General features: G+C 33.0%; 1 protein-coding gene across 13 annotated transcripts in view; it reads right to left on the reverse strand.

Annotated features, from left to right (window-relative positions):
• LOC138700306 (CUGBP Elav-like family member 2) overlaps positions 1–19,089 on the reverse strand; it is a 1,672,689-nt gene that overhangs the window by 50,728 nt on the left and 1,602,872 nt on the right. For 5 of the 13 annotated variants that reach the window (XM_069826845.1, XM_069826839.1, XM_069826841.1 and 2 more), the window contains 2 exons: positions 16,058–16,087; positions 5,839–5,874 (listed from right to left, as the gene is read on the reverse strand). The exons of 1 other annotated variant lie outside the window; for it this stretch is intronic. In XM_069826845.1, coding sequence (XP_069682946.1) covers positions 5,839–5,874; positions 16,058–16,087 — 66 coding nt within the window. The remainder of the gene's footprint in view (positions 1–5,838; positions 5,875–16,057; positions 16,088–19,089) is intronic. 7 more of the 13 variants (XM_069826843.1, XM_069826840.1, XM_069826848.1 and 4 more) reach the window with 4 other exon arrangements.

A 19,089-nucleotide genomic window follows, 5' to 3' on the forward strand; every position in this document is an offset into this window, starting at 1 on the left:
GACATTAGAATTAGGTGAATGATTTTAAATTTTATTGCTGATTTTACTACACAGAAATACAGAACAGATACCATTCTGTAATTAAAAAAATATCAATTAGGGATAACCGAGCACTGGAAAATAGGTATCTCGGAATGAAAAACTTGTGCTTATTCTTGTATAACGAGATTATTCTTGCAAATATAATGCAACAACGATCTCATCTGTTATCACCATTTACCATGATAAAGTCTTGGTTACAAATATTTAACAGCAACCTGATGTTCTAACAGTACAAGGCATGATATGTCGGTTCTTGGTCTATTGCTGCAACTACTTGACGACTTCAACAACATCGTGACACAGCTGGGGGATTTTATATACAGTAAAACTCCGATTATCCATCACCCTATTAACCGATTGATGGATTATCAGACTGTCGTCTTTCTCGCCCTCCTTTTTTTTTTTTTGCTACAGAAAGATATGAAGTACTATTGTACGATATATTAGTACCAGTACGTATTTTTTTCTCGAGAATGTTATTACAAGCCTTGACATTTACACAGCAAGGTCTACTGTTCGAGTACAACTTCTGTCCGTACTGTACAATTTCTACTGTATATAAAATATATTCCATGAGTTCCAAAACAAAACGTGTTGTGCTAAGTACCGAAAAAGTGCAAATAATTGAGTTGTTTGGGGAAAGAAAAACTGTGGCTCATCTTACATCAGAATACGAGATCGATGTTACAATTCTGCGAGAATTAACATACCTAAAAATCAACAATAAAATGTATAAGGTATGTATAGCTACAACACGAGACTTGTACTATTCCTATCTTTCCACTGGCATCCATTACAAGGAATTTCCTTGCCCCTTAAAAACCAGTCGTTGACAACCAGACTTAAGTGAGAGAAATACTGATTCACTACCTATCGTGTTAAACACAAGAGCACAGAGGAAATTAAAGAAGTTCAACTACTATCGACTTAATTTACGAAAATATTTTATGATATGGATTATCCGATTTTTTCGATTAACCGTTCAGTTCACCCCCTTCATTACCACGGATAATAGAGGTTCTACTGTAGTATTAAGAGCAGTCTTTCAGAAGCTAAAGAAACTATAGCCCAAGACCGCAAAGCTATCACTGCTATCAAGCTACCATTGCACAGCTCGTCATAATGATTTCGAAAGATTGATGCCATTATTAGGAATCTTCGTATATTTCACGGGATTGTACCTCATTTTGAGGTTGTGTCTCGGCATCCCGATAAACTTCTTTGGGACACAGAATTGTTCCTATTTTGTGGACTTGTGTGTAAAATTTTTATTCTCAAACTTAAAACATGTAATTACCAAGAAATCGATAGCTCTCACTCATAAAAATGTCTTACCGATTGGCAATACTGTCATGTTGTGGGAACAGTACCATTAGCAAATGTGGTAATAACTATGCTAGTATTGAAAGACTATTTTCCTGCATGAACTCCTTATGGATAAACGAAAACAATAGGTTATCTGTAGAAACTGTGAAGGCTATGTTCATTGTTAAAGAGTTTTAACAAGAACTATGTGGAATTTCATAGCTTGATACAACATAATCATCCTTTACTTAAGGGACACTAGACTGAATTTTTGGCCAAAATGGTAAAAATAACTTCTTTTTATATAAATAATTACCTTATAATATATATATATATATATATATATATATATATATATATATATTTTTTTTTACAGTCTGCATGCTCCATTACTGTGGAGTAATACTACATGCATTGGTTTAACTTAAACTATGTTCATATAATTACTTTATATTGTTCTAAAAGTTTCTTTATAGGCAATATAGATGGATGAATTTTGTACGTTTCTTTCATTGTAATTTGTCAAACTGTATATTGTTAGTAAATTTGATCAAGTTCTTTTGGTATTTGTGCACTAGTTTGTCTTTATTCACTGGCCAGTTTTCAGTCTTTAGAACTGCCGCTCTCAGAATGTCTCTTTCTCTCTCAAGTAATTTACAATTGTATAACAAATGATCTATCGTTTGTTCGTCATTGTTGCATGGACATAATGGGCTATCTATAATTTTATATTTATGTAGATAAGATTTTATATTTCCGTGTCCTGTTATTATAGTTGTGAAGTTTGGGGTTATGTTAAGTTTCAGTTTTAACCGATCGTTTATATTTGGGAAGAAAGATTTTGTGATTTGTCCTTTTGCTGTGTTGTCCCATTCGTTTTGCCACTTCACTAAACTGAGAGTGTGTATTTCACCTTTCACTGCACTTTTTGGTGTCTTGCTGTAGCTCTCTGGAATATCCTCGGAGCGTGCTGCAAGTTGATCTGCTAATTCATTCCCCTTGTGTCCAGCGTGGGCCTTAATCCAGTTGAATTCTATTTTCCACTTCTTCCTCTCCGCTTCCTTTACTTCTCTTCTGATTTCTTCTATAAGATGCATATGCTATGTTTGATTTCTAAGGGAGTCTAATGTTATCCTGCTGTCTGTAAATATTGAAATTTTTTGCTGTTGACTTTCCAGAGTCTGTACATGTTGAATAGCTTTTAATATGGCTAGTTGTTCAGCCTGATTGTTGGAACATTTGCCATTCAGTCTGTATTTTAGCGCTTCCTCCAGGTTGCCTTCTTTGAATATAGCTACTCCTGCTCCAACACCGAGTTCACCTTTGCTCCCATCTGTGAATATTACCTTATACATTTGTTTAACATTCTGTCCTATATTTAGCCCCCACCTAATACTTTTAAAGGTCTGGCGACCATTTTTAAAATGCCACACCCACTAAAAATTGCGTTTTCTCAAAACTACGTTTTTGGTCAATAATAAAGTTTCTAGTGGCTTCCACTTGCTCCGATTTACATAAAACTTTGCAAGAATACTCAGCATATTGCAATACACAAAGCTGTGCATGGAATCAGCTCTTCACTGAAAACTTTTCATGATAGGAATTTTTAATTTTTAAAAATTAAAGAACATTATCAAGCAAAAGTTATAATTTGTAAGAAAATTTTCTCACGAACCAATTGTCAAATTTAAAAATTCATGCGTAGTTTTCTTTATCATGAAATGCAAGTCCTTCACATAAGATTTTTAAAAGCAAAATAATTCTGAAGCTGTCAGGGATGTTCTGAATTTACACATAATTTATTATCATTAAAATACGTGAAAATGAATATCTAAGGAACTAATGACTGAAACTTGATGAAATTCGGTACTGTTACTTAGATGCACAGACAAAACAAACTCGCCGAATTTGAAAGAAATTAATAAAAACCTTTAAAAGTTTCAAAACTCAGTCCCAGTGTTCCTTAAGAAAATAAATTCTTCTGAGAAGTAGGCCTTTATCATAGGGAAAGATGAATGATTTAGTATTGTTCAATTTTAAGACTGCTATACCGGTACCCTATAATTAATGTACATATGTTCTTTTGCCTTTGCTGATGTTTGTAAATATGAAAAGGAATAAAATTTGTATTCATATGTTTACTTTACTACTACATTTCATTATCTGCAAACTAATATAGAATTTAGGTGAATTTTTAATGGTTAAGTAATATTATAGCGATTTGATCTAGATAATTTTCCATTTTGAATCTTGAATATAAATAATTGATTAAATGGCGAACTTACTCGTGTTATTTATGTAAGCATGTGTCGCACATGCTACATAATTAACACGAGTAAGTTCGCCATTTAATCAATTATTTAAGATAATTTTATTTCTAATGCTATGATACAGTAGATAAATTTATGTGAAAGTAATTACAACGGCAAACTGATCCTAGAATTTTATGTCCAAAATTCATCATCCCTAGACGAGTTTGAACATGCAATACCAAGTAAAGACGAGATTGGATTATAGTGACCAGTGTACAAAGCATTAATATTAATAAATACCGGTACCGGTATCTTACTTTAAAAGAAATTACTTTCATAATAATTTCCGTAACACAGGTACCGGTAGCCTACTTATTTTTAACGAAGTATGTAGGCCTATACTAGTGTCTGTAATCTGGTGGACAGTGTTGCCTCAAAAATATGAAGGAATGTAGTATTTCTATATTGTTTTAACAGTGAGTAAACGAGATAAAGTAAGAACTATTATCATTAGGCCTATATAAAATATTACAAAGTACTGTTCAGAATGTATTAATATATAAATTGTTAAATGCAGATTAATACATAAACTAGACCACTGGATTAACAGAACTGAACAAAGGTGATATCGAAATTAAAAATAATTCACGCACATCGATTAAGTAACTTAAAAAGTAATATCACCTAGAAAGAACATCAGGCTGCTGTACTAAGGAAGTTTAGGTAATTGGATGTTAATGGTTTCACATTCGATGCAAAAGGCAAGATACATGTTCAACCACGTTGATAAGCACATAGTGTTAATATCCACAACTGAAAACTCTACATATCAAACATATGGACTTGGGATAATTACGAAAGTCCTTTCACATTGTGAAAGTAAGATAAAAATAAAAAAAAAAACTTAATATTGCTTTCAAATCAAACAAGTGCATTTGTCCAGAACTATTCTTTATAATTGAACAAATATAATAAAGGCATAAAGTTCATAAAATAATCCAACATAAAGCTTTAAAATAAAGTACACTATTTTTATGAGTATCTACGAGAAAGAGCTGTTGGAGGAGCAGGACGGAAGAAGGAATAGAAAGAGAGAAATAAGAAGGAAATGAGAGCAGAAAGAATGGAACAAGGGTAAGGCGAAGATGTTAATTTGATTTATGGAAACAGCAGAATGCAGCTAGATATTTAATTTCACTTTTAAATGTGTTCAATATGTTATAAAAGAGTACTTAATAAAATCAACATACGCAATTTACCAAATTTTAAAAATAAACAAGATGAAATAAATTAATTCTGTGGCCGGGAGGAAAAAGGTCTTAAGTCAATTTTTGTGAAAATGAGATTTTTATATATTCTGAAAGCGGAAACAATTCTCTATAATCTGGTAAAACGGCTAAAGTCAAATAAGACTCCTGACTGGATTTATAGAGCGTTACCAAATGTCCTAAGTACTTTTTGAATCGAGCACACACAGAATAAAGGACTTAAGAATATTTAATACTTTATTCCTTACAAACCATTACATGTTTACTTTCCATGCTTCCCTATTAAAAAGGTCTAACTTGTATTTTAGCCATTTTATCACATACTGATGCCCTTTCCTTTTAAAACTTTAAGCACCAGGGTAAACAGTCCTATAATTGTTTAAGACCCATTTTGCATTCCTAATAATTTACATTTTTCATTTATGTAGACATGAAAAAGATCTTATGTTTAAATAGTCTCTTCTACTCAGTTTCGGTTCTAGTCTTAAAAGGGCTTAATTGCGGCTATTTTTGGAAATAATCAAGAAAATTGTTAAATGAACAACATTATCTATTTTAGAAGAAATATAAACAAATAATATCCAGGAAAAACCTCTTAATTAAAAAAACTCTATAATTGACACCAATTTCAATCTTTCTACTGCTCTCCTGAAAAGTATAACATTTTTACTTAAGGCCTTTTTCCTCCCGGCCACAGTATTGTCAAATATTAATTGAAATAAATTAACTTTGCGTTTTAATTTATGGAACTTCGATGTGTGTGAAGGAAATTAAAACAGTTTCTTTTCATAAGAGGTAAAAGCAGCAATTCATTTTCCATAATATCATTTTAAAACAGTGAACAAAAAAATTTTAAGACCTGATGCTACAGGTATTCACAATGATAGGTACAACGTTGTATCTTGCCTTTTACACCAGAACACCTTAGTGCTTTATTTGGTTGTAGTTATTATGAATTGAAAGACACGTACACATACCTGCAGTGGAGTTCGTTAGACCAGATAAGGCTGCAACACAAAACAAAACAGAGACAATGATGGATATTATTGTAAGAAGGAAGATTAGTGAACCTGTCTGAATGCACGAGTAGAGGATACACAAGCACATAGATTCGTGAAGAGCGACTAACCAAGTCTCAAAGCAGAACAATATTTTACAGCTTATAGAAGGACCAATCCTGCAAGGGAGTAACCTGAATTACTGTTCAATTCTTTGTAATATATCATAACAACTTGCAACCCAAGCATTCACTGGATGAATAAAATTAGAGCTGAGAAGTTCCATTCAACCACTGGGAAATTTTGTGTAATGTAATATCTTCAAAGAATTGATAGTTCTTGAAATCCATTGTTCCGTGAGTCTAATTTCTTTAAGGTACCTATTTAATGAAGACATAAGAGAATACTACTGTCAATGATATAATTATTAACAGTACTTTTAGTACCAGTAAGGGTATGGCTTTCTTTTTGTTCCTGTGGCTAAATATTATAGCTATAGATATTATATGAAGGTATGTTTTCTTTTAATTTGACACATATAATAATAATAATGATGTCAATAATAATAATTGATATATCATATATATCGCATCGTATCATGTCATATCATAACATATATCGTATATCATATCATCGCTATCATAATATTAATACTCGATCACAACACGATAACACGCTAGAAATTCCACTTCACACATCATCTCTGTATTCCTCATCTTTCACTGTTGCTACCTCTCATCACTGGAACTCTCTGCTGCCTTAAGTCAAGGGCTGCCGAACATTGAAATCTTTCAAATCCAAGTTATAAAATTATCTTATGACGAGTTGCCAAACTAACTTACTATTATGACAAGTGTTGTATTGCATGTTTCCACGTATTCACATTTTTTTTATGTTCTAGTGATATTTAACTTATTTTATATTTTTGTTTTCATATTTTCCGATAATGGTATATCTGTAATGTGATAAGTTGAGCTATATAATCATAATTTTCCTTACTGCGTGTACTTAAAAATATTGTATTCATTGTATGCTTTGTACTGCACTATTTTATTACTATTATTATTATTATTATTATTATTATTATTATTATTACTACTACTACTATTATTATTATCAATAATTGTCTTATTTTTTTATACTTTGTATGTCTCATTTATTTTGACCTGCTGTTCACATTTTATTATGCTTTTTCCTTTCTTTCTGCATGTTATATATTATGTCTGATTTCTACTTACTTGTTGTTTACATTTTATTATTATTATCTTATTCAGTTTTGTGTGTAAAATTGTAGTGTACTTTGTAAATTTGTAGTGTTTTTTGTAACACAGTTTTACTCCTGGTTGAGTGTTAGAGAAGGCCGTATGGCCTTAACTCTGCCAGGTTAAATAAATCATTATTATTATTATTATTATTATTATTATTATTATTATTATTATTATTATTATACCATAGCATTTGGTCAGAATTAAAGTAAGACCAGCGTTCGTATATGGAAAACTAAAAACAATGCTCACAAATGAAGGGTACACGGGAAAAACGAACAATGTCACATTTCCATTAAGGGTGAGATAGTGATCTATTTCAGTATATTGCTGCAAAATTTATTGATGTTTCTACTTGAAATGAAGGAAATGATGAGTGTATTCGTGGTTTTAATTCTCCTTTACCACTTTTGGTAAAAAATAACAAAGTTTGTCGTAATACAGTGAATTATATAATGACATCACCCTTAATAGCATTGTGACATTGTTCGTTTTTCCTGTGTACCCTTCAAATGTACCTCTTATAACAGAACTGATGTGTTGTAGCTAGAATGTAGACATCAGTGTAATGCCTGCACCTACTTCAGATCTAATGGTCGCTATCATTCAAGACATACTGAGCAGTATAATCTATATTGATATGTACCCAATCGTTATTTTTTACTCGTTTAGATTAATGTCTTCATAATTAAGTTTTATAGCTTGTTTAAGAACACAATACAATATTTTCTATTTCATTTAAGAATGAAAAAACACAGTTCACTAAAGGACAAAGTCGAGTTTCTTTCCAAATTGGAAGTGACATGCCGAGATGATTCTAAAAATTGTTGTAACTTCAGACTCTTATCTAGCACTGTAGTAAAGTTTAAAAGCTTCTTTTTTTTACATATGCAAGCCACGTTTCTACTGGACTGTACCCGAGCACGAGCATATGCTCATTTCGGGTATCTATTCATATGTATTCATTACAAATGTAAATTGTGAATGAATTTGAATTTGAATGTTTGAAGACTATAAGAAATTTTAATAGTTCTTTATTTTTCTACATACACTTTCAACACTTACATAAAGTTTGCAATTTAATCAATGAGAAATATTAAAATGGACATGAATGGAATATGAAAATCATCTGTATAATGACACTTTTGAATTATTACTTGCGAAAAACAGTTCGGTATTAAACCTTTTTACCGCTGCAAACAAAGAAATACAGTGATTATTAATAATGTTATAAAATTTAATTTTTACATTTGATTTTGAGTGACAAATTGATGTGACAAGTAAGTGAAATGCAATCTATTTAGGGGTAAATTATTATTCTGCTTTGAAACAAATATCAGACACATAATGAAAGCACACATAACACAGAACTAAGATACTAAGATACATTCCACAAAAATAAACAAAATACGTACTTAAAATTCTTGTATGTTATCATATTGAAAGGTAGGAGACTGGTTGAAATAAATCTTTCAAGGTTGAGAAGAAATGAAATAGACAAAATTGACAGATTATTAAAATTAGCCCTACTGAAGATGCACAAATAATACCTTTACAAGTTTTTACACGGCCATAAGTTGTATATAAATTTTTGTTTATAAAATTTCTCATTCATTTCTTTTCACGTAAAAGCGTAAGATTCCTCGAATTCACTGATATTGCCAGAAATGAATATAAAATAAAATTATACTTCTATCATTCAAAGACAAAGATCCTTGTAAGACAAAAATACACAACATAATTTAACAAAATCCACTTCAGACCAACTACAATCTATCATCTTTACAGAAAAAAAGGACGAAGAAGTACCATATTATACTTTACATTCCTCAGTGATATAGTGTTAAAAGTTGTGTAATCAAAATGTATATTAGGTAGAAAAAAGGATGTACCAGTACGCCTATGTATATGTATGTATATAATTATGTATAGTATGCATGTATGTTATTTATGTATGTATGTATGTTATGTATAGTATGCATGTATGTTATGTATAGTATGCATGTATAAACATACACACATACAGTCCATACTTGAAGAAAGATACAATTTTACCTCAGAATTCATAATACAGTAGTAACATTCAGGTACATAAAAATAAAAATGCATAAGCTATGCAACTTACAAGAATGTGTATTTATCCACATAAATTGTTTTTAAGAAATTACGTCCGTAAATTTCAATAGGGAACAATGCTTAATGCTTAATGCTTAATGTTTAACGTGTTCAACCAAAAGTACATCTTGATTAAATGTTATTTCACAAAATTAAATAAATCTCTGTCCCAAAGATACGGCTCTGGAATGATATTTTGAAACGTCTCACAGCACACACAAAAAAATATTTTCATTATTGCAAACATGGCTTTCTTTATTAACATTATGTCTTATAAATTGGCTGGGTATCGTAATTGATCAAACTTGGTTCATATTTTGCATAAAAATGTTTAATACGGTACCAATACTAAGATTTAGCATTACATTTCAACTAGTTCATAACCTAGAAAGGTACTATCAAACTAATGTATATTATTAAATGCATTAGCATATCGAACAAGGCAAGCATTATTTCATTAAATAGTTTTGCAACACAACTGGGAATATGGAACAAACAAATTGGATTAAGGAAAAATAATAAAATACAGTACCAGATATTCCTTTATATTCCTTTACTTACAAACAATATAAATAAATCCATAAATGAACATTGTGTTACTTCTTACGTGCGTTAGTAATGTTAACAAAATGGCCTAATTCACTGGGCTCTACATGCTGGATCTCTCTCTCGCTCATCAAATTATTATTATTTTTTAACAAGAATAAAAATAATAATAGCGTTAATGATGCAACATGTAAATATCAAAATTTAATTTAACACTTTGTTATTTTATAACGAGATATAACCTCTACAGTAGTAGCACATTACTTATGAATCTCAATCCTATATTGATTTGCATTAGCAGTCAAAAATAAATTCTGATTTTTGAAATCATTTTCATGATTTGTAACAGTTTTGAGAGAAAAATTAAGTTAATTGATGAATTAGTGGACTTACTCGTGTTAAATATAAAATATCTGTCCGGCTTACAGCTGTTTCAGTGCTTCACGCACCATCATCAGAGCCTACTAGATCGCGGCGTCATCTCGAACTTCTCTGCCTGTTAGGAGGGTGTGTTTTGTTGTTGGAAGGTGTTGAATTGTGGAGTCGAATAGTGTGTGTGTACTGAAATTGATCTGTGTGTTGAGGATTTGATCAGGGTGTGTTTTAGTGTGTTTGTATATTTCATATTGTTCCAGTGTGTTGAGTTTTTGGTTCTTGGGTTCAGAGAAGTTCGAGATGATGCCGCGATCTAGTAGGCTCTGATGATGGTGCGTGAAGCACTGAAACAGCTGTAAGCTGGACAGATATTTCATATTTAACACGACAGGCAGAGAAGTTCGAGATGACGCCGCAATCTAGTAGGCTCTGATGATGGTGTGTGAAGCACTGAAACAGCTGTAAGCCGGACAGATATTTCATATTTAACACGAGTAAGTCCACTAGTTCATCAATTAATTATATTCAAGTGTTAAAAGTGGTGTACACAAGATTCAAAATGGAAAAATTAAGTATTTTTATGACAATTATTCATGAATAGGTATTTGATTTTCCTAATTTATATTCACTTACGATATTCTAATAACATTACCCTCAATATATCACTTAGGCTTACTTACTTATGGCTTTTATAATATAAAATATTATATTTTATCATCTCCCACTTAAATTACTTCTGAGCTTCACATATGAGCAACTTTTTCCAATTTTAATAGGGTTGTGACTTAAAAGTTTCTACTAGTAGGATAACTATGAGTGATTCACTATCCATATTACCGAATTAAATTTAAAATATTAAATATTTTTGCAAGTATAATTTTAAATTAATCCCCCCCACAACCTTTATAGAACAAACAAAAATGTTTCAACAAAAGAGAAAAAAGAACTTTGTTTATTTGTAACACATAATAGATGAAAAAGAAGACTCTCTGAACGTAGGTACAAGAAATAGTGCCATGAAAAAGTATTAAAGATCTGTATACATTATACATAAATCAAAACTAACACACAAGAATATTGGAGATCTTGTGAATTTAACTATAAAAAATGTACAGGATTTTTTTTTTTTTTCAATTAATCTAATCCTTCTGGCTGAACTACGGCCCTGGGGTCGATTCAGGCTCTAAAAGAAAATCAGGAAGTTTTTCTTGGGGGAAAGGCAGCAAGCACGTAGGACTGATGTCCTTGTGCTACTAATGCTGACTGCAAAGGTGGTTGTCTTCATGACCTGTAATATGGATAACTTTACTTTTACAGTAATATGGAATCTATAAGCTCTCTATTATTTCAATTAGTACCACAATAATAGCGAATAAGTCACAGATTCTAGTGATATTTTTATTCCAATAATGTCAAACATAGCAGTGTGGAACTGTTTATAAAACACAATGCATTCTTATTATTGCAATCATTCCTTCGCACTTCCTTGTCCTCAGAAAAGACTTTTGTGCAAGATCGTGCGTATTTGCTTGGTTTCCGCACAAAACCAATCCGTGGAAAGTCTAAAATTCCACATTCAGTATTCCCAACCTAACACACATAACAATTTCCCTCTTCTTACCACTTAAGTGACATATTGATTTTACTGCTTTAGGCTTTTAACATATTATTTTTAGAGACGTTCAATATAGTAACAATTATAAATTGGAAACTTACCACTGCAATTTCACCTAAATTGCACTGTTAATTACAGTTTTTAAATATTTGCAAAAATTAAGTAAAGTCTACAACTCCACTAAAGTTACTGCATTCGTGATGCAAGGAAGCCGTGAAACAATCAACAAGATTCCAGACTCATCATAGACTGGGGGGGGGGGAAAGACAGACGTATATCACGGCCTGCTGGAGTATAGTAAACACAGAAAACATTTTAAAGCAACAATGTTGAAGATAGATATTTTTGTTTTGCAAATTTGCCGTCATTGAACAGAAACCAAGATGGAGATTTCATTGCAACTAATTAGAAATTCCTCTTTCAGGTAGGTAATAAACGATCTTCGCACAAAATAATGTACGATACACGAGCAGTTTGTTTTCTTTCAATTCTCGGAAATTAAAAAAGCTCAACTACGTTTCGCTTTTACAAACTTTTCCTCGAACATGAAAACTTAAACATACCGCTCTTGTAACGCATATTACTATTGTAAACACATTACCACAGTATCAGTTATGAAAATACTACAGATAACATGTAATTGATTTCAAACTAGTACAAGGCATTAATAAAATATGTAGGACCGGGTAAATAAGTTTGCAATACTGGTAATTCAGATTCAACATAAAATCTATAGTTCTTGCATTGCATGAAACAAAAGTGCAAAAACTCGAAAAGCTTAGATGACTGTATGCGCATATTAAAAGGGTTTCGAGTAGGTTAATGTTCAAGGCAATTAGAAATGCAGCATTTCAAATTCTGTGTTACAGAAAGTAAATAGTATATTGAGCAATTCACAATCATGTCAACGCAATCTTACATCCTACAATGACTTTTTACATGCATTTAATTTCCTGCTGAATATACTTGCGTACTTGTACCTTCTACAATGCTATGCCATGTCAGTTTATGCATTCACCGAGTGACACTTTTTACTTTTCATGTTAGCAAGCATGTTGTATAGATACACATTCCAGTAGTAACTATTACGCTGAACGATATGAATGTATTTATCATGCAATAGGAAATCACAAGTAAAAATCTTATAGAAAGAGTCGGTATTCTTAAAATGATGGAAGACAGACTTCTGTGATCATCTACAAACTATAAAAAAACTGATTATGTAAATGAATAATGTGTTATGATGTATATGACTACCGGATAATAAGTGAATAAGCCTAGAGCCAGACGTTAACTATGTAGGTACTTGTAGTAGCTTAATGAATACACTACAGCCTATTGTCTTATTGTGCACACCATGTTTTCCACTTTCTTTGTCCCACAACGTAGGATTGCCATTTCAAATGTAGGAACAAACAACTGCTAACCAAAGTGTATTATTTGTGAAATAATATTCCAGCTGCCTAAATTATTTCTACCGGTACCTATTTAAGGCTACCAGTATTATCGGTACCGGTACTTATTACATATTTTATATTTAATGTTGTTGTATTTTAACAGTTAAAATTTTGGGCACTAGTTGCCACCCTGAGAACAATATTTTCATTGAAGAAAAGCCAATGAAACTACACACATAAGACAAAACTATCTAGTTCAATGCAACAAGTTCATTCTCCACAGCTGGAATTTTGGGTGTCTCTCTTATCAACTCACATTCCAATAATATGAATATATTCATCATGTATCTAGCAATCATAAAAAAGTCCTATGAAAAGAGCCGATATTCTAAAAATGATGAAAGCTAGGCACAGATACAATTTCCGACGACGTGGAAGGATTATATTATCGGGAACTCTTTTCCCCATCTCATAATGACTCGATTTTTTCATTCATTGACTAAACTCGAGTTTTGTAAAAAGGTTATTTTTTATAAATAATCGATTAAATGGCGATCTTACTCGTGTTAATTGTTTAAGCATGTGCGGCTTACAACTGTTTCGGTGCTTCTTCACACCATCCTCAGAGCCTACTAGATCTCGGCGTCATCTCGAACTTCGCTGCCTGTTTGTGTGGGTGCGTTCGATTGTTGAAAAGTGTTGAAATGTGGTGTCAAATAGTGTGTGTGTTCTGAAATTGATCTGTGTGTTGAGAATTTGATCAGGATGTGTTTTAGTGTGTCTATTTGACACCACATTTCAACACTTTTCAACAATTGAACACACCCACACAACAGGCAGCGAAGTTCGAGATGACGCCGAGATGTAAAGTCGAGCCGTTCTTATTTCCGGCGTGGCAACGCCTTCTCGACTTTTGGCGCGAAGAAGGTAGGCAATAGTGGTGTTGCTAAATCTCTGTCAAGCCAATAGTGAACGGACGCAGTTCTAATAGCTGGTTGTCGAACAATCAGTCGATATTGTTGTTAGTGCTGTATTATCGCTGAGTTTTCAGCATCACAATGCCGCGGAGGAGTCGGAAGACCATCAATTCGCAAAGCAGAGATATGATTCTTAGCGTTAGAGATTATTTTGAAAATGAACGTAAAATAAGAGTAGTTTATTACCTTTATTGCAAGTGGTGCAATGAACAGCTGATGCGTGTGATGTGAACAAGTTCATGGTTTCTCAAATAACGACAGAGAAGTACGGACAATCCGGCAAAGAAGAAAATAAACTGAGAACTATGGCGGCGGCAGGTACTAGCAATGATTGTAGCAATCTAGGCGTAGCACCTCTAAATTGAACAATACCGTTAGGCAAGGTTCTTCGTGTAATTTTTTTATGTAGCAATGACTTATCATGACAAAATTTTTAATACTAACATATTTTACTTAATTTATGGGTTGTGTGGTTTTAGTTATTCATTCACATAAAAAATGTTTATTTATTATATTTTACAGCTTTCTCCCATTTTAGTAATTTCTAATATTGTTTCTGTATTTACGAAAATCGTTACTTCAAATGGTCGGAAAAACCAATTATAGCACAACATGGTAAGTCTTCTGTGTCCTGGGATGCTAGGATCAACAATAACAATAATATATAATATTATGTATTCATATATTACTAATTATTTATCGTAGGAAATAATTTTTCGTTCGATGTTTAAGACTAGACATGTGCTACAACTTCGTTAAGAGTACAAGGGTAGACTTGACAACGCAGTAACATCCACCGTGAGCGGGAAGCGGTATGTAGTCTGCATAACCTTGACGACAACCACTGCCAGTGAAGCAGCATGTCAGCTGACTAGAAGCTGTCGTGTGATTTGCTGCCGGAAATAAGAACGGCTCGACTGTAGTAGGCTCTGAGGATGGTGTGAAGAAGCACCGAAACAGCTGTAAGCCGCACATGCTTACATAATTAACACGAGTAAGATCGCCATTTAATCAATTATTTATATCCAAGTGTTAAAAGTAATGTACGAAAGATTCAACATGCATTATTTTTATGTTAATCATGATGCATAAAATGGGGACAGACGGTAATCTTATCTCAGGGGCGATGTTTGATGATGGTGGTATAAGAGAACTGATACAAATCTGTGTGTTTTCAGTAACACTTTCTAATTTCTTAAGAATATGTATTGTAAATTATATTATGAATGACTTAATATTGTTTAAACTGACTGTATAGAAGAAATTGAACTGGCAAGAGAAATAAGAGGGAATAAAATTATCCTCCAGAGCTAGGCCTATCTTTATTTATACTTACTTTCACATTGATATTGTTTACCGGTAATACAGAATTAACATATGAAATTAAAATTTTGACTATATGGTCACATCCAAGAAACTGAACAGTCTGTTTTATCACGTATCCCTGCAACTTTGAACTGAGCTTCAATACTGATATTGCAATCAATAAAGGAATGCCAAAATATTCCAAATTGTAAAATAATAAAAACAATTTGGCTTATATCATATCATTACCAATCCTGCAATTCACTTAACAGAAAATAAAGGTCGCGTGCTGGTAACCCAGTTATGTAATGAAATTGCATTACACACTCAAAACCAAAACATGTCACTAAAAACCCGCAAATCAATGATACACACATGACAAACAAAAAAACTCAAGACAGAACAGAAGCAAATGTGGTGTAAGTATAATATATTAGTGCTGGAACAGCAGAGCATATGTTATTAGCAGGCAAATTCCAGAAAGAAATCCCAAACAAGTAGTTATATGGAACAAAAAGATAAAAAAATAATAAATAAATAAAAATACTGTGAAATTTAGTGCAGAAAATTGTTTTGAAAATGGAAAACTAGACCAACCTGGACTACTTAACCCAGATGCACTGGATCCTACAACAGGGAAAACAATCAGTCAGTCAACAATTTGGAATCTGAAATCATATTATGGATTTCCCCCGTTGTGTATTTCCTTTATCTACAATAACATCAAGAGAGAGCCAGCAAATACTACCAATAATGCTACATTAAATGAAATCTCTGAAAGAATAAAGAATGATAAAAATCAGTCTGTTAAATCTGCATTCTACATCACACAAATTCATACAATACTTCCTAGTGCGCATACAGGTGCAGAGAACCAAAAGGAAAACAAAACTGTAACGTATAATTTAGTGCGAGATCATGAATGTATTGCATTAATTTGATAACTGAAGTTATCTCGGCAAAAGGTGGAAATAATAGAAATGACGTCACTATCCACTTTTTTATGAATCAAGATAGGTTATAAGTACGGTAATGAATATAATTAAAAAAAAAAGCACATTAATGTTCATGGAATTGAAAGTCATTTTGAGAGTCACTACACCTTCACTACAAGGAATACATTATTTAAGTAATGGTATGGAATGAAGTAATACTTTTATGAAAATTGAAATCTTCTGTTTTCAGTTTCGAAGAGACCGAAGTTTTCACACACTAGCAATTCAAAACTACATAAGTAAATACATTCAGAAACTATGTTAATGACGCGCACAAAATATTTTAAAATTTAAGAATCAACTTACCAAACATTCTAGGTTGAAAAATAAAATTGCAAGTAATTTAAAAATTCTATGAAGTGACGATTTGATTATTTATATTATTATGGAAGGTAGATAAGGAAAATCGTAGCAATTATAAAGGTCAAAATGTGTAATTTATAAACAATTAATACTGTATTTTCAGCGTTAACTTGATTGGTTGCTAATACTGGGTGTTCATTTCGAAGTGTGTCATGATGTCACTGTTGTTGGGTCACCGATTTGAAGCGAGTTTCAGCTTATATGTCAGAGAAGTTGCCTATTATTTAAGGCGTTCTTCAATCTGAACTCGAGAACGTGTACGGTATAACTTGAACGTCGTAGCAACAGATGGCGGTCTGTACGGTCTGTGTGCTACCATAACCTCTTTCGAACTGTGTTTTGCGCCGGCAAGTCATACGCAGGGTATTGTTATCATCGGTTGCTTACGGTTACATTCCACAATACAAATCAAATGCTCCGTGTCCATGTTGACCGTCGAAGTTAATGTCAACAAATACGTAAGTAATCGTCTTAACCCTCTCCCCATATCCCGACAGTACCTATTTCCAAACAGTTCACATTCCTGCCACTACCGGCATTACTGTACGTATCGGTACGTACTCTTCAGAATGAACGCCATACTTGCTAGGCAACTTCTCTGCCTCATAGGTTATACACCTCTGCGGAAGTGTAGGAAGATTGAATTCTCTAGGCTCATCGGCTAGCCACATGACGGCATACAGCGAGCCATGACACACTTTGAACTGAACACCCAGTAGTTTCGAAAGTCCTCTTAGATGGCTGTACGGTATCTCCATCCTATGTCAATAAATCAAAACACTTTTGTTCTTGCTTGTCCACTTACATTACTACAGAGGTTTATAAACCACCTCCTCAAACTTTGTACAGGACTCCAAACTGAGCACGTTTTGCAAACACGTTCTTACGACGTTACAGAATTCATTTCAAAGTAAATTAAGCAATGCACCCAACTGTTGTATGATTTCTTTAATTGAATTTGCTGATTCCTAAATCACAGTGTTTGGACTAGCATGGTACCTATCCTTCCGGTCATTTGTGTTTATGTGGTAGAATGAAGCGGTCAGTGGTGGTTCCTCGGGGGAGGGAAGGGAGGAACGTCCTCCTCACATTTTCTTCTTTTGAAAGTAAATACCAAATAAAATATGTGTCTTGAAATTCGAGTAAGATTCGATAATTTTTAAGTTCACAGCTATAAGAAAACCTCAGTTGATCGAGTTTTAAACGACGCGCGCTCATGTGCTGCTAGAAAACTGTGAGAAAGATGCGAGATTGTCTGTGTAGAGGAAAGGCACTCCATTCCTCCTCTACTGCAGTTAACACACACAGACAACAGCGCACTAGCGGCCAGAGAAAGAAGCAGAGTTTTAAAGCAAGTAAATGAACGGAGAGGGAGGAGATCCTCCTCTGAATCAGCGCATGGGCGGGAAATAGAAACCGACTGGTCGTGCAGCAAGCTCGCTACCGCTGCCATCTAACGATGCTGCATTCAACCAGACTATAACACATCTAGGAGGAGACACAACAAAAACAGTTTTAACGCAATGCTATGAAAGACACCATATAAACTTTTTTTTAATTATAAATAAAAAATATTATTCATTGCACTTTATATAGGCTAGAATTCATGGTTTGAAACTTTCGTGAATATTTGAAAGTTAAAGTCGGGTTTATGTAAAACAAAGAGGAAGTAGTTCTACGTAGTTGGCCCCTGAAATTCACTTCTATTCATTGTTTACTAGACAGGGCAACAGCCAAGTTGTCAGTTTTGTACAAATATATTTGAAACTGAAAGTAGGTACTCCAAACTACATCATTTTTAACATAAAAAATTAATCGGCCACCAGCAGCCTTGAACAATAATGATAGTATGACTTTACAAGAACTGACATTCTTCAAAAGCCTGTAATACTGAACTTGTAAAATGTACATGTGGCAACACAGACCACATGGGTGGGTGCAGTATTCTCGCTTTCCTCAGATTATTTTCCATTCCCATTTCCGTAAAACGGTTCCGGTTACGAGTTAGTAGCTAGTCTCTTCCAACACGTGTGATGCTGTAGTGTGCTCGAAAAATGCTACGAGGTTGTGAATTTCCTTGTAATTGTTAATTTGTGCAATTATTCAACAATGAATGGAAGTGAAAACATAATATATTTTGGACAGTTTAGGAAACTCAGTTTACAAGAACAGATTATTGCTATACAGAAGGGAAGGCCAATCCCAACACTACCTGGTCTTACATGTATGCATGTAGGCTAATTTGTAGCATGTTTCATTCAAGAAAGTGTC

This window comes from Periplaneta americana, chromosome 5, assembly GCF_040183065.1.
Source record: "Periplaneta americana isolate PAMFEO1 chromosome 5, P.americana_PAMFEO1_priV1, whole genome shotgun sequence".
Lineage (NCBI taxonomy): Eukaryota > Metazoa > Arthropoda > Insecta > Blattodea > Blattidae > Periplaneta > Periplaneta americana.